This window comes from Larus michahellis, chromosome 30 (genome assembly GCF_964199755.1).
Source record: "Larus michahellis chromosome 30, bLarMic1.1, whole genome shotgun sequence".
NCBI lineage: Eukaryota > Metazoa > Chordata > Aves > Charadriiformes > Laridae > Larus > Larus michahellis.
Genome location: NC_133925.1, coordinates 748,487 through 775,812, shown reverse-complemented (window position 1 = coordinate 775,812; position 27,326 = coordinate 748,487). Strand labels below are relative to the sequence as shown.

Sequence of the window (27,326 nt, the reverse complement as noted above, 5' to 3'; positions counted from 1 at the left end):
CCCCCCCCCCCCCCCCGGGACGTAATTCATTAATTAACTACTTCTACGTCATTAGGGTGTGTCCCCCCCCCGCCATCTTGGATGGGGGAGGGGCGGCGGGTCAACGGTGGCCAACCACGGCGGCAGCGACGGTTGGGGGGGGGTCACTCCTCCTCGTGGAGCTTCTGGGGTGGGGCGGGAGAGAAGATGTGGGGCTGGGGGGTGGTTGTGGGGCAGAGGTTGGGGGGCGGGGGGGGGGAGAGGGGGGGAGGGTCCCACCTTGGCCCCCATGTCCCGGCTCTTGGCCCGCAGCTTGTTGACCTGGGACTCGGCGATGTCGGCCCGTTCCTCCGCCTCCTCCAGCTCGTGCTGCGTCTTGCGGAACTTGGCCAGGTTGGCGTTGGCCTGTTCCTCCTGCGGGGGGGCCGGGGCGGGGCATCAGTGGGGCTGCCCCACAGCGCAGTAAAGGGGGGGGCCGGGTGTCCCGGCAGGTGGCCGCCCGTCCCACCGGCCGGCCGTCAACCGACCTTCATCTCCTCCACCACCCAACCTTCTCCTCAACCTTCTCCTCCACCCTCCGTCCCCCTGTCCCACCACCCACCCAGCCATCTCCTCCACCTTCTCCTCCACCTTCTCCTCCACCCTCCAGCCCTCTGCCCCACCACCCAGCCCTCTGCCCACCCACCTCCTTGACCCTCCACCCAACCATCTCCTCAACCACCATCCCACCTTCCATCCATCAACTGACCTTCATGTCCTCGACCACCCAACCATCTCCTCAACCTTCTCCTCCACCCTCCATCCCTCTGTCCCACCACCCACCCAACCCACCACCCAACCATCTCCTCAACCATCTCCACCACCCTCCGCCCCTCTGTCCCTCTGCCCAACCATCACCTCAACCACCATCCCACCTTCCATCCATCAACTGACCTTTGTCTCCTCGACCACCCAACCATCTCCTCAACCTTCTCCTCCACCCTCCGTCCCCCTGTCCCACCACCCACCCAACCATCTCCTCAACCTTCTCCTCCACCCTCCGTCCCCCTGTCCCACCACCCACCCAACCCACCACCCAACCATCTCCTCAACCATCTCCACCACCCTCCGCCCCTCTGTCCCTCTGCCCAACCATCTCCTCAACCACCATCCCACCTTCCATCCATCAACTGACCTTCATGTCCTCGACCACCCAACCATCTCCTCAACCTTCTCCTCCACCCTCCGTCCCCCTGTCCCACCACCCACCCAACCCTCCGCCCAACCATCTCCTTGACCCTCCACCCCTCTGTCCCACCACCCACCCAACCCTCCACCCAACCATCTCCTCAACCTTCTCCTCCACCCTCCATCCCTCTGTCCCACCACCCACCCAACCATCTCCTCAACCTTCTCCTCCACCCTCCAGCCCTCTGCCCCACCACCCAGCCCTCTGCCCACCCACCTCCTCGACCCTCCACCCAACCATCTCCTCAACCGTCTCCTCCACCCTCCATCCCCCTGTCCCACCACCCACCCAACCATCTCCTCAACCTTCTCCTCCACCCTCTCCTCCATCCCTCTGTCCCACCACCCAACCCTCCGCCCAACCATCTCCTTGACCCTCCACCCCTCTGTCCCACCACCCACCCACCCATCTCCTCCACCTCCCCCATCCCACCCCTTGGCCACCCCGTGTCAAGGTCCCCTTGGGTCCCCCGCCCCGTCGCTCACCGCCTCCTCCGCCTGCCGCTTGTAGGCCTTGACCTTCAGCTGGAGCTTGTCCACCAGGTCCTGCAGCCGCACCAGGTTCTTGCGGTCCTCCTCCGTCTGGGGCAGGGGGGAGACACGTGTGGGGCACGGACCCGGCCGTGCTTCGGGCCCCCCCACCAGAGCAATTAGGGCCAGGAGACCATTAACGATGTTCTCGGGGGGGGGGGGGGGGGGGGGTGGAACCCCCCCTAGATCTGTGGGTCACCGCGGCTATGGGGCAGAAGGGGGGGGGGGATTGCCCCCAGGTGAGGTTCTGGGTGACGCAAAGACCCTGAGGACTCTGGGATGGGGGCAGGTGGCCCTGCCGGCTCGTGGCCACTGGGTCGCCGTGGTCTGGGTCACGCTACGGCGTGGGGCGTACAGGCAGGGGGTGGTCCAGGTGACCCCTGTCCCTCTGGCCGTGGGTCAGCCGTGGCCTAGGTCACGCTACGGCACGGGAAGGGGCGGCAGGTGCTTTAGGTGACCCCCATCCCTCTGGCCACTGGGTCAACCACGTTCTAGGTCATGCTACGGCATCAGCAATGGGGGCGGGGGGTGGTCAATGGGGGCGGTGGGTGGTCCGGGTGACCCCCATCCCTCCGGCCACCAGGTCAACCACGTTCTAGGTCATGCTACGGCGTCAGCAAGGGGGCGGGGGGTGGTCAATGGGGGCGGTGGGTGGTCCGGGTGACCCACATCTCTCTGGCCACCGGGTCAACCACGTTCTAGGTCGTGCTACAGCGTCAGCAAGGGGGCGGGGGGTGGTCCAGGTGACCCACATCTCTCTGGCCACCAGGTCAACCACGTTCTAGGTCATGCTACGGCGTCAGCAAGGGGGTGGGGGGTGGTCCAGGTGACCCCCATCCCTCTGGCCACCAGGTCAACCATGTTCTAGGTCATGCTACGGCGTCAGCAAGGGGGCGGGGGGTGGTCAATGGGGGCGGTGGGTGGTCCGGGTGACCCACATCTCTCTGGCCACCAGGTCAACCACGTTCTAGGTCATGCTACAGTGTCAGCAATGGGGGTGGGGGGTGGTCCAGGTGACCCACATCTCTCTGGCCACCAGGTCAACCACGTTCTAGGTCGTGCTACGGCGTCAGCAATGGGGGCGGTGGGTGGTCCAGGTGACCCCCATCCCTCTGGCCACCAGGTCAACCACGTTCTAGGTCACTCCACGGCATCGGCCCTAGGTCCCTGCGGCCAGCGGGCCAGCGGGTGACCTTCCGGGCCACCCCACCTGGTAGCTGAGCTCCTTGACGCGCCGCTCGGACTTGCGGAGGCCCTTGACGCTCTCGGCGTGTCGCTTCTGCTCGGCCTCCAGCTCGTTCTCCAGCTCCCTCACGCGGGCCTCCAGCTTCTGCACCTGCTTCTTGCCCCCCTTGAGGGCCAACTGCTCGGCCTCGTCCAGGCGCAGCTGCAGGTCCTTGATGGTCTGCTCCATGTTCTTCTTCATGCGCTCCAGGTGGGCGCTGGTGTCCTGCTCCTTCTTCAGCTCCTCCGCCATCATGGCCGCCTGCCCCAGGAGAGAAGGAGCTCCAGGGCGCGTTCTCCAGCGCCTCGGGGTGGAAGATCCCCCCTGGAGGTGGGGGTCCCGTCCCCCCACACGCGGCACTCACGTCGGTGATGGCCTTCTTGGCCTTCTCCTCGGCGTTCCGGCACTCCTGGACGGCCTCTTCCACCTCCGCCTGCAGCTGGGAGATGTCCCCTTCCATCTTCTTCTTCTGGTTGATGAGGCTGGTGTTCTGCAGGGCGGGGGGGGGTGGGGAAGGAGAAGACCTCAGGCGGTGGCCCACCCTTCTCCGGCCCCACAGGGCTCGGAGCCCCCCCTTCTTCCCACCGCCGCGGCCCTTCAGGGGCCTCCAGACGGAGGAGGAGACCTCGGGGAACCCAACCCCGAAGAAGCCCCCGGCTGCGGTTCCTCCAGGCTTTGAGGGCCCCTCGGGGGCAGGTGGGGTCTCACCTGGGAGTGGAGGAGCTGGACCCTCTCGCTGGCCTCGATCAGCTCCTGCTCGGCCAACTTGCGGGCCCTCTCCGTCTGCTCCACCACCGCCCGCAGCTCCTCCAGCTCCGCCTGCAGGAGGCCGTTCCTCCGCTCCGCCATGGCCATGTTCTCCTTCAGGTCCTCGTTGGCCCGCGCCACGTCGTCCAGCTGCAGCTGGGTGTCCTGCAGGGCCGCCGAGGGCAACGACGGTGACGGGGAGGAAGACGGCGGCGGGATGGGCCGCCCCCCGGGTCCTCGGGGGCCAGACCCACCTTGAGGTAGCCCTGCAAGGTCTTGACTTGCTTCTGGGCCTCGGCGGCCACGCGGTTGGCGTGGCCGAGCTGGATCTCCATCTCGTTGAGGTCGCCCTCCATCTTCTTCTTCAGCCTCAGGGCCTCGTTGCGGCTGCGGGTCTCGGCCTCCAGCGAGGTCTGGAGCGAGTCCACCACCCGCAGGTGGTTGCGCTTGGCCTGCTCCATCTCCTCGTCCTTCTCGGCCAGCTTGCGCTCGTAGTCCGCCTTCGCCTGGTTGAACTCCAGCTGCGCCCTCAAGATCTTCCCCTCCTCGTGCTCCAGGGAGGCCTGGGGTGGGGTGGGGTGGGACACAGAGAGGACACTGAGGCCGCGGAGGACACCAGGAGAATGGGGGGACGCCCTGGGAGGTGTCTGGGCTCACCTCGGCCTCCTCCAACGCGGCCTGAAGCTCCAGCTTCTCGGCGTCCAACTGCTTCCGCACCTTCTCCAGCTCGTGGATGGTCTTGTGGCCGGCGCCCAGCTGCTCCGTCAGGTCCGAGATCTCCTCTGCCCGAGGCCGGGGGAGAAGATCCATCCCGTCAGCCCTCGGGGGCAGGCGGTGGAGAAGAAGGAGGTGGGCCGGGCCGCCGTCTCACCTTGGAGGTTCTTGTTCTCCCTCTTGAAGGTCTCCAGGTGCTCCAGCGACTCCTCGTAGGCGTTCTTCAGCTTGAAGAGCTCGGTGCTGAGGGACCTGGCCTCCTTCTGCGAGGCCTCCAGCTCCGTCTGCGACTCCTCGAACTTCTGCTTCCACTCGGATAGGATCTATGGGGCAGGGGGGGACACCACCGGGACCCATGAAGAACCTCCTCCTCCTCCCCAACAACCTCCTGGTGGGGACTCAAAGCTCTGCTGAAACACGGCCCTTGACCGTTGTCCACCTTTTCTTCTGGGCTTCGGTGGGCCCCCACGTCTCTCCCCCCCCCGGCTTCCCACCCTTCTCCTCCCCCCACAAAACCTTGTCGAAGTTCCTCTGCTTCTTGTCCAGGGCGGCGGCGGCGGCGTTGGACCTCTCCAGGTCGGCCATGAGGTCCTCGATCTCGTTCTGCAGCCGGTGCTTGGTCTTCTCCAGGGAGGAGCACTTGGCGTTGACGGCCTCCACCGCCTCCTCGGCGTCCTGCAGCCTCTGGGCCAGCTTCTTCCTACCGGCCGTCGGGGAGAAACCCACGGAGACCCCGTCGGTGGGTCACCCCCAAAGTGAAGACCTTCGGCGGTAGGACCCATGGGGCGGCCTTCAGGTTCGAGGTGCCCCAAATGGAGCTCTAGATCTACCAAGCCTGAAGAAACCCCGCGTCCTGGGACCTTGACCCGAGGAGGTCCCCCCCCCAGCCCGTGGGGAGACGCCTCGGCGTCCGTGGGGCGGTGACTCACTTGGCCTCCTCCAGCTCCTCGGTGCGCTGGATGGCGTCCGTCTCGTACTTGGTCCTCCACTGGGCCACCTCGGAGTTGGCCTTGGAGAGGGAGCGCTGGAGCTCGGCCTTGGCCTCTGTCTCCTCCTCGTACTGCTCCCGCAGCAGGTCGCAGTCGTGCCGGGCCGACTGCAGGGCGTGCGCCAGCGCGTTCTTGGCCTGGGGAGGGGCGAGGAGAAGCCGGGGGGGACCGGCGGGTCCACGTCACCTGGAGCCGCCTTGAGGTTCTCCAGAGGGGCAAGTGCTGGTCTTTGTCGCCCCAACCCAACCAGACCCTGACCCGACCTCCTCCTGACCAACCAGACCTTCTGCAGACCCTGACCCGACCTCCTCCTGACCGACCAGACCTTCTGTAGACCACCCAACCTCCCCTAGACCCACCCGACCTTCCTTAGACCTTCTCCAGACCAACTCGACCTTCTTTAGACCCTCTTTAGACCAACCAGACCTTCTGCAGACCCCGACCCGACCTCCTCCTGACCAACCAGACCTTCTGTAGACCACCCAACCGACCTTCCTTAGACCTTCTCCAGACCAACTTGACCTTCTTTAGACCCTCTTCAGACCAACCCAACCTTCTCCAGACCTTCCTCAGACCAACCTGGCCTTCTCTAGACCAACCCAACCTCCGTCAGACCTCCTCCAGACCACCCCGCCCTCCTGTAGCCCCGCCATCCGACCTCCCCCGCCCCAGCCCTACCTTGACCTCTTCCTCCAGCTGCCTCTTGAGGTCCTCCAGCTGCTGGGTGTAGGTGAGTTTCCCCCGCGTCAGCTGGTTGATGAAGGCCTCCTTCTCCTCCAGCTGCCTGGAGAGCTCCCCTGCGGGGTGGGAAGGCGGACAACGGCCGGTTGGAGAGACCCCCAAAGCCACCCCCCTGCCCCGGGCAGGGCCGTGGGGTCGGGGACGGGCGAGGGGCCCTCACCGTTCTCCGTCTGGAGCTTGGCCCGTTGGGTGGTGAGGTCGTTGACCATGCGTTGGGCCTCCTCCGACTTGGTCCGGTGCTCGTTCATCTGGTCCTCCATGGTGCGGCACATCTTCTCCAGGGTGGCCTGGGGACGGGAAGGGCGGGGAGGTGAATGGGGGGGGTGGGGAGGGGGGAAGAGCTGCCCCTTCGCCGGGGGCGGGGAGGATGGTGACCCACCCCCCCCCCCGTCTCCCCCACCTTGGCCTTGAGCAGCTGCTCCACGTTGGAGCCCACGTCGTCCAGCTCCAGCTTGAGCTCGCTCTTCTCCTTCTCCAGCTTCTGCTTGACGCGCTGCAGGTTGTCGATCTGCTCGCCCAGCTCGGCCGCGCTGTCGGCGTGTTTCTTGCGCAGCGCGGCCGCCGTGGCCTCGTGCTGCAGCGTGGCCTCCTCCAGGTCCCGCCGCATCTTCTGGAACTCCGCCTCCCGCTTCTTGTTGAGCTCCAGCTGCACCGAGGTGGCCCCCCCGGCCTCCTCCAGCCGCTCGCTGATCTCCTCCAGCTCCCGCGACAGCTCCGAGCGCAGCTTCTCCACCTTGGCCCGGCCCGTCCGCTCCGCCTCCAGCTCCTCCTCCAGCTCCTCGATGCGCGCCTGCGCCCCGGGGACGGCGACGCCCTCAGCGGGGTGGCATCACCCCACGTGGCCGCTCAGCCCCACCCAGCCCAACTCACTGGAGACTCTTCAACCCAACCCAACCCAACTGGAGACTCTTCAACCCAACCCAACCCAACTCATTGGAGACTCTTCAACTCAACCCAGCCCAACTGGAGACTCTTCAACTCAACCCAACCCAACTCATTGAAGACTCTTCAACTCAACCCAACCCAACTGGAGACTCTTAACTCAACCCAGCCCAACTCATTGGAGACTCTTCAACCCAACCCAACTGGAGATTCTTCAACTCAACCCAACCCAACTGGAGACTCTTAACTCAACCCAGCCCAACTCATTGGAGACTCTTCAACCCAACCCAACTGGAGATTCTTCAACTCAACCCAACCCAACTGGAGACTCTTAACTCAACCCAGCCCAACTCATTGGAGACTCTTCAACCCAACCCAGCCCAACCCAACTGGAGACTCTTCAACTCAACCCAGCTCAACTGGAGACTCTTCAACTCAACCCAACCCAACTGGAGACTCTTCAACCCAACCCAACTCATTGGAGACTCTTCAACCCAACCCAGCCCAACTGGAGACTTTTCAACCCAACCCAACCCAACTGGAGACTCTTCAACTCAACCCAGCTCAACTGGAGACTCTTCAACTCAACCCAACCCAACTGGAGACTCTTCAACCCAGCCCAACCCAACTGGAGACTCTTCAACCCAACCCAACCCAAGTGGAGACTCTTCAACCCAACCCAACTAGAGACTCTTCAACTCAACCCAACTCATTGGAGACTCTTCAACTCAACCCAGCCCAACTCATTGGAGACTCTTCAACCCAACCCAGCCCAGCTCAACTGGAGACTCTTCAACCCAACCCAACCCAGCCCAGCTCAACTGGAGACTCTTCAACTCAACCCAACCCAACTGGAGATTCTTCAACTCAACCCAACCCAACTGGAGACTCTTCAACTCAACCCAACCCAACCCAACTGGAGACTCTTCAACTCAACCCAGCCCAACTCATTGGAGACTCTTCAACCCAACCCAGCCCAACCCAACTGGAGACTCTTAGCTCAACCCAGCCCAACTCATTGGAGACTCTTCAACCCAACCCAACCCAACTGGAGACTCTTCAACTCAACCCAGCTCAACTGGAGACTCTTCAACTCAACCCAACCCAACCCAACTGGAGACTCTTCAACCCAACCCAACCCAAGTGGAGACTCTTCAACTCAACCCAACCCAACTCATTGGAGACTCTTCAACCCAACCCAACCCAACTGGATACTCTTCAACTCAACCCAACCCAACTCATTAGAGACTCTTCAACTCAACCCAACCCAACTGGAGACTCTTCAACTCAACCCAACCCAACTCATTGGAGACTCTTCAACCCAACCCAACTGGAGACTCTTCAACTCAACCCAACCCAACCCAACTGGAGACTCTTCAACCCAACCCAACCCAACTGGATACTCTTCAACTCAACCCAACCCAACTCATTGAAGACTCTTCAACTCAACCCAACCCAACTCATTAGAGACTCTTCAACTCAACCCAACCCAATTGGAGACTCTTCAACTCAACCCAACCCAACTCATTGGAGACTCTTCAACTCAACCCAACCCAACTGGAGACTCTTCAACTCAACCCAACCCAACTCATTGAAGACTCTTCAACTCAACCCAACCGAACTCATTGGAGACTCTTCAACCCAACCCAGCCCAACTGGAGACTCTTCAACTCAACCCAGCTCAACTGGAGACTCTTCAACTCAACCCAACCCAACTGGAGACTCTTCAACCCAACCCAACCCAAGTGGAGACTCTTCAACTCAACCCAACCCAACTCATTGGAGACTCTTCAACCCAACCCAACCCAACTGGATACTCTTCAACTCAACCCAACCCAACTCATTAGAGACTCTTCAACTCAACCCAACCCAACTGGAGACTCTTCAACTCAACCCAACCCAACTCATTGGAGACTCTTCAACCCAACCCAACTGGAGACTCTTCAACTCAACCCAACCCAACCCAACTGGAGACTCTTCAACCCAACCCAACCCAACTGGATACTCTTCAACTCAACCCAACCCAACTCATTGAAGACTCTTCAACTCAACCCAACCCAACTCATTAGAGACTCTTCAACTCAACCCAACCCAATTGGAGACTCTTCAACTCAACCCAACCCAACTCATTGGAGACTCTTCAACTCAACCCAACCCAACTGGAGACTCTTCAACTCAACCCAACCCAACTCATTGAAGACTCTTCAACTCAACCCAACCGAACTCATTGGAGACTCTTCAACCCAACCCAGCCCAACTGGAGACTCTTCAACTCAACCCAGCTCAACTGGAGACTCTTCAACTCAACCCAACCCAACTGGAGACTCTTCAACCCAACCCAACCCAAGTGGAGACTCTTCAACTCAACCCAACCCAACTCATTGGAGACTCTTCAACCCAACCCAACCCAACTGGATACTCTTCAACTCAACCCAACCCAACTCATTAGAGACTCTTCAACTCAACCCAACCCAACTGGAGACTCTTCAACTCAACCCAACCCAACTCATTGGAGACTCTTCAACCCAACCCAACTGGAGACTCTTCAACTCAACCCAACCCAACTCATTGGAGACTCTTCAACCCAACCCAACCCAACTGGAGACTCTTCAACTCAACCCAACCCAACCCAATTGGAGACTCTTCAACTCAACCCAACTCATTGGAGACTCTTCAACCCAACCCAGCCCAACTGGAGACTCTTCAACTCAACCCTGCCCAACTCATTGGAGACTCTTCAACCCAACCCAACCCAACTCATTGGAGACTCTTCAACCCAGCCCAACTGGAGACTCTTCAACTCAACCCAACCCAACTGGAGACTCTTCAACCCAACCCTTCTCAGAAAGGTGGGACGGAGCAAAAGGGGGAGAAGCGGCTCCTCCCGGTTGACCCCCCCCAAACCAAAGACCCCCCCACACCCCACACCCCCCCCAACCTGAAGCTCTTTGAGCTTCTTCTGGAGCTGGGCGGCGACGGCTTGTTCGTCCTCGATGCGGGCGTTGAGGGCGTTGAGCTCAAAGTCTTTCCTGGGTGGGGGGTGGTGGGGAGGAGAAACACCAGCCCGTCACCCCGCCGGGTTCTCGGGGGGGATCGTGGGTAGAGGGGACATCGGGGGCGGGCAGGGGCCTCACTTCTTCAGCCTCTCGTCCAGCTGCTGCTTGTCGTTCTCCAGGTCCATGATGCTCTCCTGGGCCAGCTTCAGGTCACCTTCCAGCTTCCTCTTGGCCCGTTCCAGGTCCATGCGGATCTTCTTCTCCTGCTCCAGCGAGCTCTCCAGCTGCGGAGACACCCCCCACCCCCGTCAGCCCCCCCGCAACACCCAGCCGGACCTTCACCCCCACCCCAGGGACGGGACTCACGTCGTCCACTTGCTGCTCCAGCTTGACTTTGGCCTTGGTCAAGGTGTTGACCTTGTCTTCTTCTGCTTGAAGGTCGTCCAGCGCCTGCTGGTGAGCTTCTTGCAGGGCCTTCTTCTCCTTGGTCAGCTTGACGATGATCTCGTCCAGCCCGGCCATCTCCTCTGTCAGGTTCTTCACCTGCAGGGGGAGAAACGTCAGGCCTGAAGCTCGGGGCCAGAGGTGGGGGAAGGGACGGGGTGGGGTTGGTCGTGGTCTTGGTTGAGCAGGAGACGCAGGAGAACCCAACCAGCCTTGGGGCTCCTCGACCCGACCAGCCTTGGGACTTCTCAGCCCAACCCGACCCAACCTTGGGTCATCTCAACCCAACCTCACCCACCCTTGGGGTTCCTCAAGCCAAATCAACCCACCCTTGGGTCTTCTCACCCCAACCTAACTCGACCTTGGGTCTTCTCAACCCACCCTTGGGTCTTCTCACCCCAACCCAACCTGACCTTGGGTCTTCTCAACCCACCCTTGGGTCTTCTCAACCCAACCTGACCCACCCTTGGGTCTTCTCAACCCACCCTTGGGTTTTCTCAACCCAACCTGACCCACCCTTGGGTCTTCTCAACCCAAGCTAACTCGACCTTGGGTCTTCTCAACCCACCCTTGGGTCTTCTCAACCCAACCTCACCCACCCTTGGGGTTCCTCAAGCCAAAGCAACCCACCCTTGGGTCTTCTCAACCCAACCCAACCTGACCTTGGGTCTTCTCAACCCACCCTTGGGTCTTCTCAACCCAACCTGACCCACCCTTGGGGCTCCTCGACCCAACCCACCAGAGCTGAGTCAACCCAAGTCCCCTCAGCCCGCGGTGGAGGCCTCTCCCCGCCCTCACCTTGTTCTCGGTGGCGTGTTTCTCCTTCTCCACCTTGGCCAGAGACAACTCCAGGTCATCAATGTCCTTCTTCAGCTCCGAGCACTCGTCCTCCAGCTTCCTCTTCTTGGCCGTCAGCTCGGCGTTCATCTCCTCCTCCTCCTCCAGCCGCTCCGTCAGCTCCTTCACCTTGGCCTCCAGCTGGATCTTGTTCTTGATCAGCTGGTCGCAGCGTTCCTCGGCGTCGGCCAGGTTGTCCTGCTCCTGGAAGGGGGAAGGCGGGTGGGAAGGGGCGGGAAGGAGCGGGGAGGACCCGGGGCATCTCCGTCACCTACGGCCTGCACTTGGAGCTGAAGGTCGTTCTTCTCCTGCAGCATGGAGACCATCTTCTCCTCCAGCTCCTTCCGCCGGGCCTCCGACTTCTCCAGCGCTTCCTTCAGCCGCCCAAACTCCTCCTTCATGGTCTGGGGGGAGGCGGGGAGGTCCCCTGTGGGTCTCTCGCCTCTTCCTCCACCTCCTTCGTCCCGCCTCCTCCCTCCCTGCCCCACCTGCATCTCCTTCTCCGTCTCGGCGCTCTTCAACAAGGGCTTGATCTTGAAGTAGAGCTTCATCCAAGGCCAGTTCTTCACCCCCATGAAGGCCCGGACGTTCCACTGGATCACCAGCAGCGAGTCCCTGGGCGGGGCAGAGGGAGATGTGGGTCGCCGTGGAGGGTCTCCCACCCGAGGAGGACCCGCCACCGCCTCCACCCCCCCGCCACCACCACCCACCGCCGCTCCAGGATCTTCTTGAACTCCTGCCGGGAGAGGAAACCGCGGACTTGGGCCTGCAAACGGGTCATGATCCGGGCCAGGCGCTCGTCCCGCATCTCCTCCAGCAGCCCCAGCAGCCCGGCCTTGAAGAAGACCTTCGGGGAGAGATGAAGCTCAGTGGGGTGGGGGGGGTGGGGCGGAGGGGGGCTCAGGAGGGCAGGGGGACACCTGGGGGGTGGGACCGTGGGGGCAGCGAGACCTCGCAGGTGGCGGGACCTTGGGGTCAATGAGACCTCGTGGGTGGTGGGACAATGGGGAACAGAGACCACGTGGATGGTGGGACCATGGGGTCAATGAGACCTCGTGGGTGGTGGGACCATGGGTCTGCATGATGGGACCTTGGGGTCAACGAGACCTCGTAGGCGGTGGGACCTTGGGGTCAACGAGACCTCATGGGTGGTGGGACTGTGGGGTCAACAAGACCTCGTGGGTGGTGGGACCGTGGGGTCAACGAGACCTTGTGGGTGGTGGGACCATGGGTCTGCGTGATGGCATGGATGGTGGGACCTTGGGGTCAACGAGACCTCATGGGTGGTGGGACCTTGGGGTCAACGTAACCTCATGGGTGGTGGGACCTTGGCATCAATGAGACCTCGTGGGTGGTGGGACCTTGAGGTCGATGTGACCCTGTGGGTGGTGGGACCATGGGTCTGCGTGATGGGACCTTGGGGTCAACGAGACCTCGTAGGTGGTGGGACCTTGGGGTCAACGAGACCTCGTGGGTGGTGGGACTGTGGGGTCAACGTGACCTCGTGGGTGGTGGGACTGTGGGGTCAACAAGACCTCGTGGGTGGTAGGACCATGGGTCTGCGTGATGGGACCATGGGGTCAACGTGATCTCGTGGGTGGTGGGACCATGGGGTCAACGAGACCTCGTGGGTGGTGGGACCGTGGGGTCAATGAGACCTCATGGGTGGTGGGACCGTGGGGTCAACGAGACCTCGTGGGTGGTGGGACCTTGGCGTCAATGAGACCTCATGGGTGGTGGGACCTTGAGGTCGACGTGACCCCGTGGGTGGTGGGACCACGGAGAGCAGAGGCCCCGTGCCCTCACCTTGGTGTGCCCGAACTTGTACTGGTTGTGGTCGATGTCGAGGGACCCCAGGAGCTTCTCGGCGCCCTTGCGGCTGTCGATGAACTGCCCCTCGGGGATGGCGGCGGGGTTCAGGATGCGGTACCTGGTGGCGGCGGAGGAGGAGGGGGACACCCCCAGCTCAGCCCCGCCGGCGGGGGGGGGTTGTGGGTGTCGTCCCCCCACCCCACCCCACCCCACGGCGTCACCCACCGCTGGCGGAAGTCCCCGTAGAGGATGCGGTTGGGGAAGCCCTTGCGGCAGATGCGGATGCCCTCCAGCACCCCGTTGCAGCGGAGCTGGTGCATCACCAGGGGGTTGTCCATCACGCCTTGGGGACGGGATGGGGACACACGGCGTGAGCGGTGGGTCAAGGTCTGCCCCACGGCGCCCCGCCCCCCGCCCCCCAACCGCCACCGCCTTGGATGGGCTCACCGGGAGACTTGGTCTCGTTGGGGATGATGCAGCGGACGAAGTGGGGGTGGGTGGAGCGGAGGTTGGTCATCAGCTTGTTGAGGTTCTCCTGAGGGGGTGGGGGAGGAGGCGGTGGAGAGAATGAAGACCCCACTGCCCCGCCAAGGGTCACCACCTGCCCTAGGGCGCCTTGTCCACCCCCACCCCCCCCCCCCACCCCCCAATCGACCCCCCGGGGCCTCACCCGGTGCAGGGCGGAGACGGTCTGGAAGGAGGAACCTTTCTTCTTGGCCCCTTTCCCCTTCTCCACGGCTGTCGGAGAAGAAGAAAAGATGGGACAGGTCAGGGATGGGGTGGGGGGAGCCCAGAGGCTGGAGAAAGATCGGGGTGGGGGTGGCCCCTTACGCGCGTCGGCCCCGGCGTAGTTGGCGAAGAGGTTGGCCAAGAGCTTGAGGGCCGACTTCTGGTAGAGCCCCACCACCGTCTCGTTGAGGGGGTCCTTGTTCTTCTGCAGCCACCCGAGGATGTTGTAGTCCACCGTCCCGGCGTAGTGCACCAGGGCGAAGTGGGCCTCGGGCTTCCCTTTGATGTTCCGGGGTTTCCCGAAGTTGGCCGACTTGCCCAGGTGATTGTCAAAGAGCTTGGCCTTGAAGGTCATGTCGGTGGCTTTGGGGAACATACACTCCTCCTCCAGGATGGACATGATCCCCATGGGCTGGCGAGGAGAAGACCTCCTTGGTGGACACCAATCGCAACCCAACCGGGCCGCTTTCGGGGGTTCCCCGGTGAGCTCCAACCGGACGGAGCTTCCCCAGGAGCCCCCTGGGCTCCCAGAAGGCCCTGGGGGAGGTGGTACCTTCTCGATGAGGTCGATGCAGGCCTGGAGGTCCATGCCAAAGTCGATGAACTCCCACTCGATGCCCTCCTTCTTGTACTCCTCCTGCTCCAGCACGAACATGTGGTGGTTGAAGAACTGCTGCAGCTTCTCGTTGGTGAAGTTGATGCACAGCTGCTCGAAGCTGTTGAACTGGGGAAGGGGGCGGGGGGGGGACACGGGGTCAACCAACGGCCAACGGGGTCAAGGGGAGTCAACCGAAGGTCCAATGGGGGTCAACGTAACGGTCGATGGGGTCAACTCGACACGCAACGGGGTCAACGCGATGCTTGGTGTGATCAATGGGGTCAGCTGGATGCCCGATGGGGTCAATGGGGTCAACTGGACGCCCAATGGGGTCAACCTGAGACCCGACGGCGTCAAGACACTGACCAATGGCATCAACGCGGTCAACGGAACATCCCATAGGGACAACTGCATACCCAAGAGGGCCAACTCCAGGCCCAATAGCATCAACCCAACGCCCAACGGGGTCAACGCGATGACCAATGGGGTGAACGTGGTCAACCCAACACCCAGCGGGATCGAGGAGGTCAACTCCAGACCCGACGGGATCAACTCAAGCCCCGGCGGGGGTCCCCCGGGCCTCACGTCGAAGATCTCGAAGCCGGCGATGTCCAGGACGCCGATGAAGTACTGCCGGGGCTGCTTGGTCTCCAGCGAGTTGTTGATCCTGGTCACCATCCAGTTGAACATCTTCTCGTAGACGGCTTTGGCCAAGGCCCCGACGGCGTAGATCACCTGGGAGAGGGTCACCCCACGCCGACATGGCCTCCGCGCCCCGGGCGGCCCCGTCCCGCCCCAAAAGGAGGAGGTTTTTCTTTGGGGGAAGGGGGGGGGGGGGGGCGCCCTCCTCACCTGCTGGACGTTCTGCCCCTTGGTGACGTACTCGTTGCCCACCTTCACCCGGGGGTGGCACAACCCCTTGAGGAGATCGGCCGAGTTCAGCCCCATCAGGTAGGCCGACTTGTCCGCCTCTGAGGACAGGGAGGAGAAGACGTGGGTCTGGAGGAGCCGGGGGGGCTTCACCCCGGGGCCCCGCCCCTCGCCTCCGATTGGTCCCCCACCTTCGGTGCCATCCGGCTCCGCCTGCTCCTCCCGTTGCTTCTGCTTGAACTTCATGTTGCCGAAGTGCATGATGGCGCCCGTCAGCTTGTAGATGGAGTTCTTCTCCTCCGGGGTGAAGCCCAGGACGTCGAAAGCGCTCTGCGGGGGGGAGGGGCGGGGGGGGACGACACCCCCACAAAAATAGGGGTCAAGGTCTTCTCCAGCCACCCCCGCCCCACCTCCTGGTGGCCCTCCCGGCTCACGTCGGTGGCCAGCAGCTCCTCGCCGTCGTCGATGGAGGGCACGGTGGTCTCTCCTTGGGAGATGAAGGCGTAGTCGTAGGGGTTGTTGGTCACCAGCATCATGTCTGCGAGGAGAAGGCGAGGTTGGGGTGGGCCAATCGGGGCGGGGTCGGGCGTCCATGGGCGGGGCGGGGGCGGGGCTCACCCAGAAGCTCCGGCTTCTTATTGGAGAGGATCTGGTAGTAGATGTGGTAGTTGCGCTCGGCCTTCAGCTGGAAGATGACGCGGGACTTCTCCAGGAGGTCTGGGGTGGGGATGGAGAGACGGTGGGTGGAGGTGGAGGGACGAGGAGGTGGAGGGACGAGGAGGTGGTGGGACGAGGAGGTGGAGGAGGAGATGGAGGGACCAAGAGCTGGAGATGGAGGGTGGGACAAGGAGATGGAGATGTTTGGATGGTGGGACGAGGAGGTGGTGGGACGAGGAGGTGGAGGACGAGGAGGTGGTGGGATGAGGAGGTGGAGGGACGAGGAGGTGGTGGGACGAGGAGGTGGAGGGACGAGGAGGTGGAGGACGAGGAGGTGGTGGGACGAGGAGGTGGAGGATGAGGAGGTGGTGGGACAAGGAGGTAGTGGGACGAGGAGGTGGAGGAGGAGATGGAGGGACCAAGAGCTGGAGATAGAGGGTGGGACAAGGAGATGGAGACATTTGGATGGTGGGACGAGGAGGTGGAGGACGAGGAAGTGGTGGACGAGGAGGTGGAGGACGAGGAGGTGGTGGGACGAGGAGGTGGAGGACGAGGAGGTGGTGGACGAGGAGGTGGAGGACGAGGAGGTGGTGGGACGAGGAGGTGGAGGGACGAGGAGGTGGAGGGACGAGGAGGTGGAGGACGAGGAGGTGGTGGGACGAGGAGGTGGAGGATGAGGAGGTGGTGGGACAAGGAGGTAGTGGGACGAGGAGGTGGAGGAGGAGATGGAGGGACCAAGAGCTGGAGATAGAGGGTGGGACAAGGAGATGGAGACATTTGGATGGTGGGACGAGGAGGTGGTGGGACGAGGAGGTGGAGGACGAGGAAGTGGTGGACGAGGAGGTGGAGGACGAGGAGGTGGTGGGACGAGGAGGTGGAGGACGAGGAGGTGGTGGACGAGGAGGTGGAGGACGAGGAGGTGGAGGACGAGGAGGTGGTGGGACGAGGAGGTGGAGGGACGAGGAGGTGGAGGACGAGGAGGTGGAGGACGAGGAGGTGGAGGACGAGGAGGTGGAGGACGAAGAGGTGGTGGGACGAGGAGGTGGAGGAGGAGATGGAGGGACCAAGAGCTGGAGATGGAGGGTGGGACAAGGAGATGGAGACGTTTGGATGGTGGGACGAGGAGATGGATGGATGGAGGGACGGTGGGAGGAGGAGTTGGAGATGGTGGGAGGAGCTGGAGATGGTGGGAGGAGGAGATGGACGGCGGACGACGGCCCACGTCCCCTCCCGGAGCCCTCAACCACTCACAGGTCTCGATGTCGGCCGACGCCAACTTCCCGGTGGCCCCGAAATGGATCCGGATGAACTTCCCCTGGGAGAGCAGCAGCAGCGGCGGCTGGAGGTGGCCACCTCCCCCGAGTGGGTCCCACCCCACAGACCCGTAGACCCCACAGATCCCGCCCCACGGGTCCCGCCCCCGGCACTCACGAAACGGGAGGAGTTGTCGTTGCGGACGGTCTTGGCGTTGCCGAAGGCCTCCAAGGCGGGGTTGGCCTGGATGATCTGGTCCTCCAGGGTGCCCTGGTGGGGACAAGGGCGGGGTGGGGACACGGGCGGGGCGGGGGTGTCACGGTGGGGGGCGGGGCGGGGCGGCCACTGAGGTCCGCGAGGTTGGGGCGGGGACGGGTGGACGGGCGGATGGTTGGGTCGACGATTTGGGTGGGGGGTGGGACGGACGGACACGTGGGTGGACGAGGGGGTGGCCCGGCCCCAAGATGTCCCCCGCCGTCCCCCCCCCCTCCCGGCCCCGGCCCCCCCCTCCCCCCCCCCCACGTCCCCTCACCTTGCCCGGGGTCCCCGTCTCCTTCTTGCCGCGGTCGCCGATGGCGGCGATGACGGCGAAGTATTGGATGACCCTCTTGGTGTTCACCGTCTTCCCCGCCCCGGATTCTCCGCTGGAGGCGGCCAATGAGAGGCGGGTTTGGTTGGGGGTGGGCGGGGCTTCATCAGGGAGGGGCGGGGCCTCGCCGGGAAAGGGGGGGGGGCGGGGCTTGGCAGGAGGTGGACCTCCATAGGCACGTCGGGGTGGTGGGGCGAAGGGTTGGGCGTGGCTCCGAGGGGAGGGGGGGGTGAGTGGGCGGGGCTTTGGGTGGTGGGCGGGGCCAAGATGATGAGGTCACTCACGTGATGAGGATGGATTGGTTCTCCCGATCTGGTGGGGCGAGAAGAAGGAGGAGGAGGAGGAGGAGGAGGAAGAGGGTGGTGAGGTCCTGAAGCCCCACCTCGGCTCGCTCCCCTCCGTCTCCCGCCCCACATCTGCCCCACAGCTCCGAGGGGCTGGAGAAGGGGGGGTGGAACGTGGTTCTGGGGGGCCACCAAAGGAGGTCCTCACCCGTCAGCATGTTCTGGTAGGCGTTGTCGGAGATGGAGAAGATGTGGGGCGGAGCTTCACTCCGCTTCTTGCCCCGGTAGGCGGCCACCACCTCGGCGTTGTAGACGGGCAGCCACTTGTAGGGGTTGACGGTGACGCAGAAGAGCCCCGAGTAGGTCTGGGGAGGGGACAAAGTGGGGCAGGGCCACCGGGTGCCACCCCCACCAGGAGGGGGACAGTCCAGGTCTGGGTGGCCCAAGGGGGCTGGGGAAGGGACGGCCTGGTTTTGGGTGGCCCAAGGGGGCTGGAAGAGGGTTGTCCCGGTTCCAGGTGGCCCAAGGGGCCTGCAGATGGGACATCCAGGTTCTAGGTGGCCCAAGGGGTCTAGGACGTGTTGGATCTCGGTGGCCCAAGGTGGCCAGGGATGGGTCATCCCAGTTCCGGGTGGCCCAAGGCGGATGGAGATGGGACATCCAGGCTGTAGGTGGCCCAAGGGGGATGGAGATGGGACATCCAGGTTCTAGGTGGCCCAAGGGGGATGGAGATGGGACATCCAGGTTCTAGGTGGCCCAAGGGGGCTGGAACATCTTGGGTCTTGGTGGCCCAAGGTATCCAGGGATGGGACATCCCAGTTCCAGGTGGCCCAAGGGGGCTGGAAGAGGGTTGTCCCGGTTCTAGGTGGCCCGAGGGGTCTGCAGATGGGACATCCAGGTTCTAGGTAGGTGGCCCAAGGGGGCTGGGACATGTTGGATCTCAGTGGCCCAAGGTAGCCAGGGATGGGCCGTCCCAGTTCTGGGGGCTGGAAATGGGACATCTTGGGTCTGGGTGGCCCAGGGGTCATGGAGGTGGGACATCTTGGGTCTGGGTGACCCTGTGGGGCTCGGAGAGGGGTTGTCCCCGGGCCCGGGTGGGGTGTGGAGAACCTGCCGGGTGCCAGACTCACGTAGATCATCCAGGAGGCGTAGCGCTCCTTCAGGTTGTAGAGGACGGCGGGCTCGTGGAGGAAGGTCAGCATGGCCATGTCCTCGATCTTGTCGAACTTGGGGGGGTTCTGCTGCATGATCTGCTCCTCCTTGACCGTCACCGTCTGCTCGGGGGCAGGAGGAGACCGTGGGGGGGGGGCCGCAGGAAAAGGAGCTGCCCCCCACCCGTGGGGCTGGGCTCGGGGTCCCCTGGGTGCTGGAGAAGGTCCAGGTGTCCCTCAAGTGCTGGAGAAGGTGGGGTGGGGTCTGGGTGTCCTATAGGTTCTAGAGGAGGTGGGGTGGGGTCTGGGTGCCCAATGGGTGCCAGAGGAGGTGGGGTGGGGTCTGGGTGCCCAATGGGTGCTGGAGGAGGTGGGGTGGGGTCTAGGTGCCCAATGGGTGCTGGAGGAGGTGGGGTGGGGTCTGGGTGTCCAATGGGGTCTGGAGGAGGTGGGGTGGGGTCTGGGTGCCCAATGGGTGCCGGAGGAGGTGGGGTGGGGTCTGGGTGCCCAATGGGGTCTGGAGGAGGTGGGGTGGGGTCTAGGTGCCCAATGGGTGCTGGAGGAGGTGGGGTGGGGTCTGGGTGCCCAATGGGTGCTGGAGGAAGTGGGGTGGGATCTAGGTGCCCAATGGGTGCTGGAGGAGGTGGGGTGGGGTCTGGGTGCCCAATGGGTGCTGGAGGAGGTGGGGTGGGGTCTAGGTGTCCTATGGGTTCTAGAGGAGGTGGGGTGGGGTCTGGGTGCCCAATGGGTGCTGGAGGAGGTGGGGTGGGCTCTGGGTGTCCTATGGGTTCTAGAGGAGGTGGGGTGGGGTCTGGGTGCCCAATGGGTTCTAGAGGAGGTGGGGTGGGGTCTTGGTGTCCAATGGGTGCTGGAGGAGGTGGGGTGGGGTCTGGGTGCCCAATGGGTGCTGGAGGAGGTGGGGTGAGGTCTGGGTGTCCTATGGGCGCTGGAGGAGGTGGGGTGGGGTCTGGGTGCTCAATGGGTTCTAGAGGAGGTGGGGTGGAGTCTGGGTGTCCAATGGGTGCTGGAGGAGGTGGGGTGGGGTCTGGGTGTCCTATGGGTTCTAGAGGAGGTGGGGTGGGGTGTGGGTGCCCAATGGGTGCTGGAGGAGGTCGGGTGGGGTCTGGGTGTCCTATGGGTTCTAGAGGAGGTGGGGTGGGGTCTGGGTGTCCTATGGGTTCTAGAGGAGGTGGGGTGGGTTCTAGGTGTCCAATGGGCGCTGGAGGAGGTGGGGTGGGGTCTAGGTGTCCTATGGGTGCTGGAGGAGGTGGGGTGGGGTCTGGGTGCCCAATGGGTTCTAGAGGAGGTGGGGTGGGGTCTGGGTGCCCAATGGGTGCTGGAGGAGGTGGGGTGGGTTCTAGGTGTCCAATGGGTGCTGGAGGAGGTGGGGTGGGTTCTAGGTGTCCAATGGGTGCTGGAGGAGGTGGGGTGGGGTCTAGGTGTCCTATGGGTGCTGGAGGAGGTGGGGTGGGGTCTGGGTGCCCAATGGGTTCTAGAGGAGGTGGGGTGGGGTCTGGGTGCCCAATGGGTGCCGGAGGAGGTGGGGTGGGGTCTGGGTGTCCTATGGGTTCTAGAGGAGGTGGGGTGGGGTCTGGGTGTCCAATGGGTGCTGGAGGAGGTGGGGTGGGTTCTAGGTGTCCAATGGGGTCTGGAGGAGGTGGGGTGGGGTCTGGGTGCCCAATGGGGTCTGGAGGAGGTGGGGTGGGGTCTGGGTGTCCTATGGGTACTGGAGGAGGTGGGGTGGGTTCTAGGTGTCCAATGGGTGCTGGAGGAGGTGGGGTGGGCTCTGGGTGTCCTATGGGTTCTAGAGGAGGTGGGGTGGGGTCTAGGTGTCCTATGGGTGCTGGAGGAGGTGGGGTGGGGTCTAGGTGCCCAATGGGTGCCAGAGGAGGTGGGGTGGGGTCTGGGTGTCCAATGGGTGCTGGAGGAGGTGGGGTGGGGTCTGGGTGCCCAATGGGTTCTAGAGGAGGTGGGGTGGGGTCTGGGTGCCCAATGGGTGCTGGAGGAGGTGGGGTGGGGTCTGGGTGCCCAACGGGTGCTGGAGGGGGTGGGGTGGGGTCTGGGTGCCCAACGGGTGCTGGAGGAGGTGGGGTGGGGTCTGGGTGCCCAATGGGTGCTGGAGGAGGTGGGGTGGGGTCTGGGTGCCCAATGGGTGATAGAGGAGGTGGGGTGGAGTCTGGGTGCCCAATGGGTGCTGGAGGAGGTGGGGTGGGGTCTGGGTGTCCTATGGGTTCTAGAGGAGGTGGGGTGGGGTCTGGGTGCCCAATGGGCGCTGGAGGAGGTGGGGTGGGGTCTGGGTGCCCAATGGGTTCTAGAGGAGGTGGGGTGGGGTCTGGGTGCCCAATGGGTGATAGAGGAGGTGGGGTGGGGTCTGGGTGCCCAATGGGTTCTAGAGGAGGTGGGGTGGGGTCTGGGTGCGCAATGGGTGATAGAGGAGGTGGGGTGGGGTCTGGGTGTCCAATGGGTGCTGGAGGAGGTGGGACGGGCTCAGGTCCTGGAGAAGGTGGGACGGGTTCTAGGTGTCCCTTGGCTTGCAGAGCCACTGGGAGGGCTTCTGGGCGTCCCCTGCCTTGCCGGGGGGGCCGGGGGGGTCGGTGGCCCACCTTGCCGTGCTCGGTCTGGGCGGTGACCTTGCCCCCCTCGCGCCCCACGATGGTGGCCTTGACGAACTCCTCCTTGTGGTCGGGGACGAAGATGTCCTTCTTCAGGTCGAAGGGGCGGGTCTGGGCGGCCAAACGCTCCTTCTCCGACTTGCGCAGGTAGGGGGCGGCCTCCCCGAACTCGGCCATCTCCACGTCGGGCATGGCGGGGGCGTGGGGCTGGGCGGGGCCGGGGGGCGTGGTCAGCCCCTCCCAGTTCCCTCCCAGTTCCCTCCCAGTCCCTCCCAGTTGGCCCCCCCAGTTCCCTCGGTGGCGCCACTGTCTCCGGTTCCTCCCAGGTTCCTCCCAGTTGGCCCCCGCCCAAGTCCTTCCTCCGGGGGGGTCTCATCACCTCCCAGTTCCCTCCCAGTCCCCTCCCAGTTCCTCCCAGTCCCTCCCAGTTCCCCCCAGTTCCCTCCCAGTTCCCCCCAGTCCCCCCCAGTTCCTCCCAGTTCCTCCCAGTCCCCTCCCAGTCCCCTCCCAGTCCCTCCCAGTCCCTTCCAGTTCCCTCCCAGTCCCCCCCAGTTCCTCCCAGTCCCCTCCCAGTTCCTCCCAGTCCCCTCCCAGTTCCCTCCCAGTCCCTCCCAGTCCCTCCCAGTCCCCTCCCAGTTCCTTCCCAGTCCCTCCCAGTCCCTCCCAGTCCCCTCCCAGTTCCCCCCAGTCCCCTCCCAGTCCCCTCCCAGTCCCCTCCCAGTTCCCCCCAGTCCCCTCCCAGTCCCCTCCCAGTCCCCTCCCAGTTCCTCCCAGTCCTCTCCCAGTCCCCCCCAGTCCCCTCCCAGTTCCCTCCCAGTCCCCCCAGTCCCCCCCAGTCCCCTCCCAGTCCCCTCCCAGTTCCCTCCCAGTCCCTCCCGGTTCCTCCCAGTTCCCTCCCAGTCCCTCCCAGTCCCCCGCAGTTCCCCCCAGTCCCCTCCCAGTTCCCCCCAGTCCCTCCCAGTCCCCTCCCAGTCCCCTCCCAGTCCCTCCCAGTCCTCTCCCCACCTCTCTCTGTGCTCTCGGGGTGGGGGGTGACGGTGATGACTCGGGGGGGGGGTGTCTCTGCTCCTGGTCTGGGTCACGAAGATCCACCCCCCAGTATGTCCCAGTATGTCCCAGTATGTCCCAGCATCCCCCCCCCAGTCCTTCCCCAGTAACTCCCAGTATGTCCCAGGACTTCCCCGGTGCCCCCCACCCCCCAGCACACCCCAGTTCCCGCCCAGTTCCCCCCCAGTCTCATCCCAGTCCCTCCCAGTTTCCCCATAGCCACCTCCCAGTCCCTCCCAGTCTCGTCCCAGTCCCTCCCAGTTCCCTCCCAGTGCCTCCCAGTCCCTCCCAGTCCCCTCCCAGTTCCTCCCAGTCCCTCCCAGTCTCGTCCCTGTCCTTCCCAGTGCCTCCCAGTTCCCCATAGACCCTCCCAGTTCCTCCCAGTTCCCCATAGACCCTCCCAGTCCCTCCCAGTTCCCTCCCAGTTCCCCATACACCCTCCCAGTTCCCTCCCAGTTCCCTCCCAGTTCCTCCCAGTTCCCCATACACCCTCCCACTTCCCTCCCAGTCCCTCCCAGTCCCTTCCCAGTTCCTCCCAGTCTCGTCCCTGTCCTTCCCAGTGCCTCCCAGTTCCCCATAGACCCTCCCAGTTCCTCCCAGTTCCCCATAGACCCTCCCAGTCCCTCCCAGTTCCCTCCCAGTTCCCCATACACCCTCCCAGTTCCCTCCCAGTTCCCTCCCAGTTCCTCCCAGTTCCCCATACACCCTCCCACTTCCCTCCCAGTCCCTCCCAGTCCCTTCCCAGTTCCTCCCAGTCCCTCCCAGTCTCGTCCCTGTCCTTCCCAGTGCCTCCCAGTTCCCCATAGACCCTCCCAGTCCCTCCCACTTCCCTCCCACTTCCCTCCCAGTTCCCTCCCAGTTCCTCCCAGTTCCCCATACACCCTCCCAGTTCCCTCCCAGTCCCTACCAGTCCCCCATAGACCCTCCCAGTCCCTCCCAGTTCCCTCCCAGTTCCTCCCAGTTCCCCATACACCCTCCCACTTCCCTCCCAGTTCCCTCCCAGTTCCTCCCAGTCCCCTCCCAGTCCCTCCCAGTTCCCCATACACCCTCCCAGTCCCCTCCCAGTTCCCTCCCAGTCCCTCCCAGTCCCCTCCCAGTGCTCCCAGTTCCCCTGCCCCACCTGCCCGTGGGTCTGCGGGCTCCCTCCGGGGGGACCCCCCCTTATATCCCCCTCCCCCCCCGCCCCCCCCCAACACGTCACTGGGGGGGCGGGGGGGGGGGGGGCAACCTCAAGGCCACCCCATGGGGACACGGTGACCCCCGATGGGGGGCCCGTCCAGCCCAGCCCCATAGGACCCCCCCAGCCCCATAGTTCTATAGGGCCCCCCACTGCCCCAGAGGGTCCTGGCGACCCCCTATGGATCTATAGGGCACACGCCCCCCCCCCCCCCCCATCTGCCCCACAGGACCCCATGTGGGCTCCCCCCTGCCCCATAGGACGCCCATAGGACCCCTCCCTGCCCCATAGAAGCCCCCCCAGCCCCATAGGCACCCTATAGGGACCCCCCCCTCCCCCACACCCTTCCCCCCCCAGCCCCATAGGACCCCTCCCTGCCCCATAGAAGACCCCCCAGCCCCATAGGCACCCTATAGGGACCCCCCCCCAGCCCCATAGGACCCCTCCCTGCCCCATAGAAGCCCCCCAGCCCCATAGGCACCCTATAAGGACCCCCCTACCCCACACCCTTCCCCCCCCCAGCCCCATAGGACCCCTCCCTGCCCCATAGAAGCCCCCCCAGCCCCATAGGCACCCTATAGGGACCCCCCTACCCCACACCCTTCCCCCCCCCAGCCCCATAGGCACCCTATAGGGACCCCCCCCAGCCCCATAGGACCCCTCCCTGCCCCATAGAAGCCCCCCCAGCCCCATAGGCACCCTATAGGGACCCCCCTACCCCACACCCTTCCCCCCCCCCCAGCCCCATAGGACCCCTCCCTGCCCCATAGAAGCCCCCCCAGCCCCATAGGCACCCTATAGGGACCCCCCCCAGCCCCATAGGACCCCTCCCTGCCCCATAGAAGCCCCCCAGCCCCATAGGCACCCTATAAGGACCCCCCTACCCCACACCCTTCCCCCCCCCTAGCCCTATAGGACCCCTCCCTGCCCCATAGAAGCCCCCCCAGCCCCATAGGCACCCTATAGGGACCCCCCCCAGCCCCATAGGACTCCTCCCTGCCCCATAGAAGCCCCCCAGCCCCATAGGCACCCTACAAGGACCCCCCTACCCCACCCCCTTCCCCCCCCCCAGCCCCATAGGACCCCTCCCTGCCCCATAGAAGCCCCCCCAGCCCCATAGGCACCCTATAGGGACCCCCCTACCCCACACCCTTCCCCCCCCCCCAGCCCCATACGACCCCTCCCTGCCCCATAGAAGCCCCCCCAGCCCCATAGGCACCCTATAGGGACCCCCCTACCCCACACCCTTCCCCCCCCAGCCCCATACGACCCCTCCCTGCCCCATAGAAGCCCCCCCAGCCCCATAGGACCCCTCCGTGCCCCATAGGGACCCCCATAGGCACCCTATAGGGCCCCCCCAACCCCCCGGGGGGGTTATTATGGGATGGATGAGGCGAGACAAAAGGCTCGCGAGGCATCGGGGGGGGGGGGGGTGGGGGGGGCGGACAGACAAAGGACAGGTGGGGCCCCTCCCCCCCCATAGGGGACCCTTTGTTCCCCCCCTCCCCCTCCCCCCACAATGGGATATTTTTGGGACAACCCCCCCCCCCCGGCGACACCCGATCGGTTGATGACGTCAGCGGCGCCGTGGGGCACCTGGGCCCCACAGCCATACATGGGGCTGGACCTATAGATCCCCCCCCCCCATCCGATTTCCCCATTTTTTTCTCCCAGTTTCGCCCCATTTCTCCCCATTTTCCCCCCAAAACGGTCCCCGGGTTGCTCCAATATTCCCTTTGGTTTTCCCAAATTTTTCCCCAAATCGCCCTCCCCCCCCGCCCCCCCCTTTTTTTTCCCCCCGATTTCCCCTAATTTCCGCCCCCTCCGTTCGATTTCCCCCCATTCTCCCTGATTTCCCCCGAATTTCCTCGTTCTCTCCCGATTTCCCTGAATCCCCCCCCATTTCCCCTCGATTTCCCCCTGAATTCCCCCAAACTTCGCCCGTTTCCCCCCGATTCCCCCCAAATTTCCCGTTTTCCCCCTTTTCTCGCCCCCGATTTCCCCGGATTTTATCGGGGTTTTTCCTCGCTTTCCTTCAATTTCCCCAAATTTCCCTCATTTTACCCCTAATTTTTCCATTCCCCCATTTTTTTTTCCCCCCCAACTTTTCCTTCCCAATTTTTCCGCACGTTTCCTCGATCCGCTCCCTTTTTTTGCTCCGCTTTCCCCTTATTCTGCCCGTTTTCCCCCATCTCCCTAAATTTCCACAATTCCCCTCAATTTGAGCCCGATTTCCCCCTCAATTCCCTAAATTTCCACAAATTTCCCCTCAGCCTCCCTAAAACATCCAATTTTCCCCCGAATTTTCCCCAATTTCCCCCTAATTTCTCCCCATTTTCCTCTAATTTATCCCCATTTCCCCCCCAAAATTCAACTGATTTCCCCAAATTTCTGCCTAAATTCCCCCGTTTCCCCCGACGTTCCTTCATTTTTCCCAAATTTCCCCTGATTCCCCATTTCCCCGCCCCGAATTTCCCCTGATTTTTCCGATTTTCCCCCAATTTCCCCTCATTTGCCCCAATTTCCCCCCCCCCCCCCCCAACTTCGGAGAACGGTTGGGGGTTTTCGGGCCCAAACCGTCTTTTTTGGGTCCAAACTCTCCGCTTTAGGGTCCCCTAACGCGGACGACGTTCGTTATCACTAACGAGCATTAATTTCGCCGCGGGGGGGGGGATTTTCCTCAATTTTTCCTATTTTTGGGGGGGGTTTGGCCCGGTTTGGGGCGTAAAAGGGGGATTTTGGGGCCTGCGTTCGGCCCTCAGCGACGGTTTTCCACCAAAACCCCCCCCCCGAATTCGGGGCAATTTGGGGCGAATCCAGGGGGATTTGAGGTCAAAAAAAGCACAAATCTGGGGGAATTAAGGACGTTTGGGGAGAATTAAGGACAATTTGGGGAGAATTTGGGTCTTTCAACCTCCAAATTGGGGAAAATTTGGGGCGAAAAAGGGCGGGGGGGGGGGGTAGGGGAGAATGCTCATTAATATTCACACGTCCTAATAGCCCGAATCCTCATTAGCGGCCAGATGCTTGTCAATATTAATTAACCAAGGCTCATTAAGGGCCGGCGTGCCCAGAAAAGACCACGGCGCTCATTAATATTCACCGCCGCGGCGCTCATTGCTTCGGCCGGCGCTAATTAATAGTCACGGCCGCTAATTACCGCTGGAGGGCGCCGGCCCGGCCTCGTTCCCGCCACTGCGCATGCGCGGCCCCCGCCACGCTGCCCTCACTCCC

At 63.5% G+C, this 27,326-nt stretch overlaps 1 protein-coding gene across 1 annotated transcript; it reads right to left on the bottom strand.

The window, feature by feature from the left end:
• Nucleotides 1-18: 18 nt before the first annotated feature.
• On the bottom strand, nucleotides 19-23,082 carry LOC141735293 (myosin-7). The gene is made up of 40 exons (XM_074567902.1): nucleotides 22,874-23,082; nucleotides 21,860-22,075; nucleotides 19,236-19,379; nucleotides 18,314-18,470; nucleotides 18,106-18,133; nucleotides 17,765-17,876; nucleotides 17,410-17,502; nucleotides 17,230-17,293; nucleotides 15,940-16,038; nucleotides 15,756-15,859; nucleotides 15,513-15,651; nucleotides 15,304-15,422; nucleotides 15,037-15,186; nucleotides 14,407-14,577; nucleotides 13,956-14,265; nucleotides 13,795-13,862; nucleotides 13,572-13,659; nucleotides 13,350-13,467; nucleotides 13,119-13,242; nucleotides 12,023-12,159; nucleotides 11,801-11,927; nucleotides 11,588-11,716; nucleotides 11,274-11,516; nucleotides 10,398-10,574; nucleotides 10,170-10,315; nucleotides 9,974-10,064; nucleotides 6,554-6,943; nucleotides 6,314-6,440; nucleotides 6,091-6,209; nucleotides 5,353-5,549; nucleotides 4,940-5,123; nucleotides 4,581-4,746; nucleotides 4,367-4,491; nucleotides 3,964-4,272; nucleotides 3,671-3,874; nucleotides 3,327-3,452; nucleotides 2,948-3,223; nucleotides 1,693-1,788; nucleotides 259-393; nucleotides 19-164 (listed from the first exon to the last, which is right to left on the bottom strand). Exons 2-40 carry the CDS (start codon nucleotides 22,058-22,060, stop codon nucleotides 144-146), a joined length of 5,814 nt encoding a protein of 1,937 aa, XP_074424003.1. The 5' UTR covers nucleotides 22,061-22,075; nucleotides 22,874-23,082; the 3' UTR covers nucleotides 19-143.
• Between the last annotated feature and the right edge of the window lie 4,244 nt (nucleotides 23,083-27,326).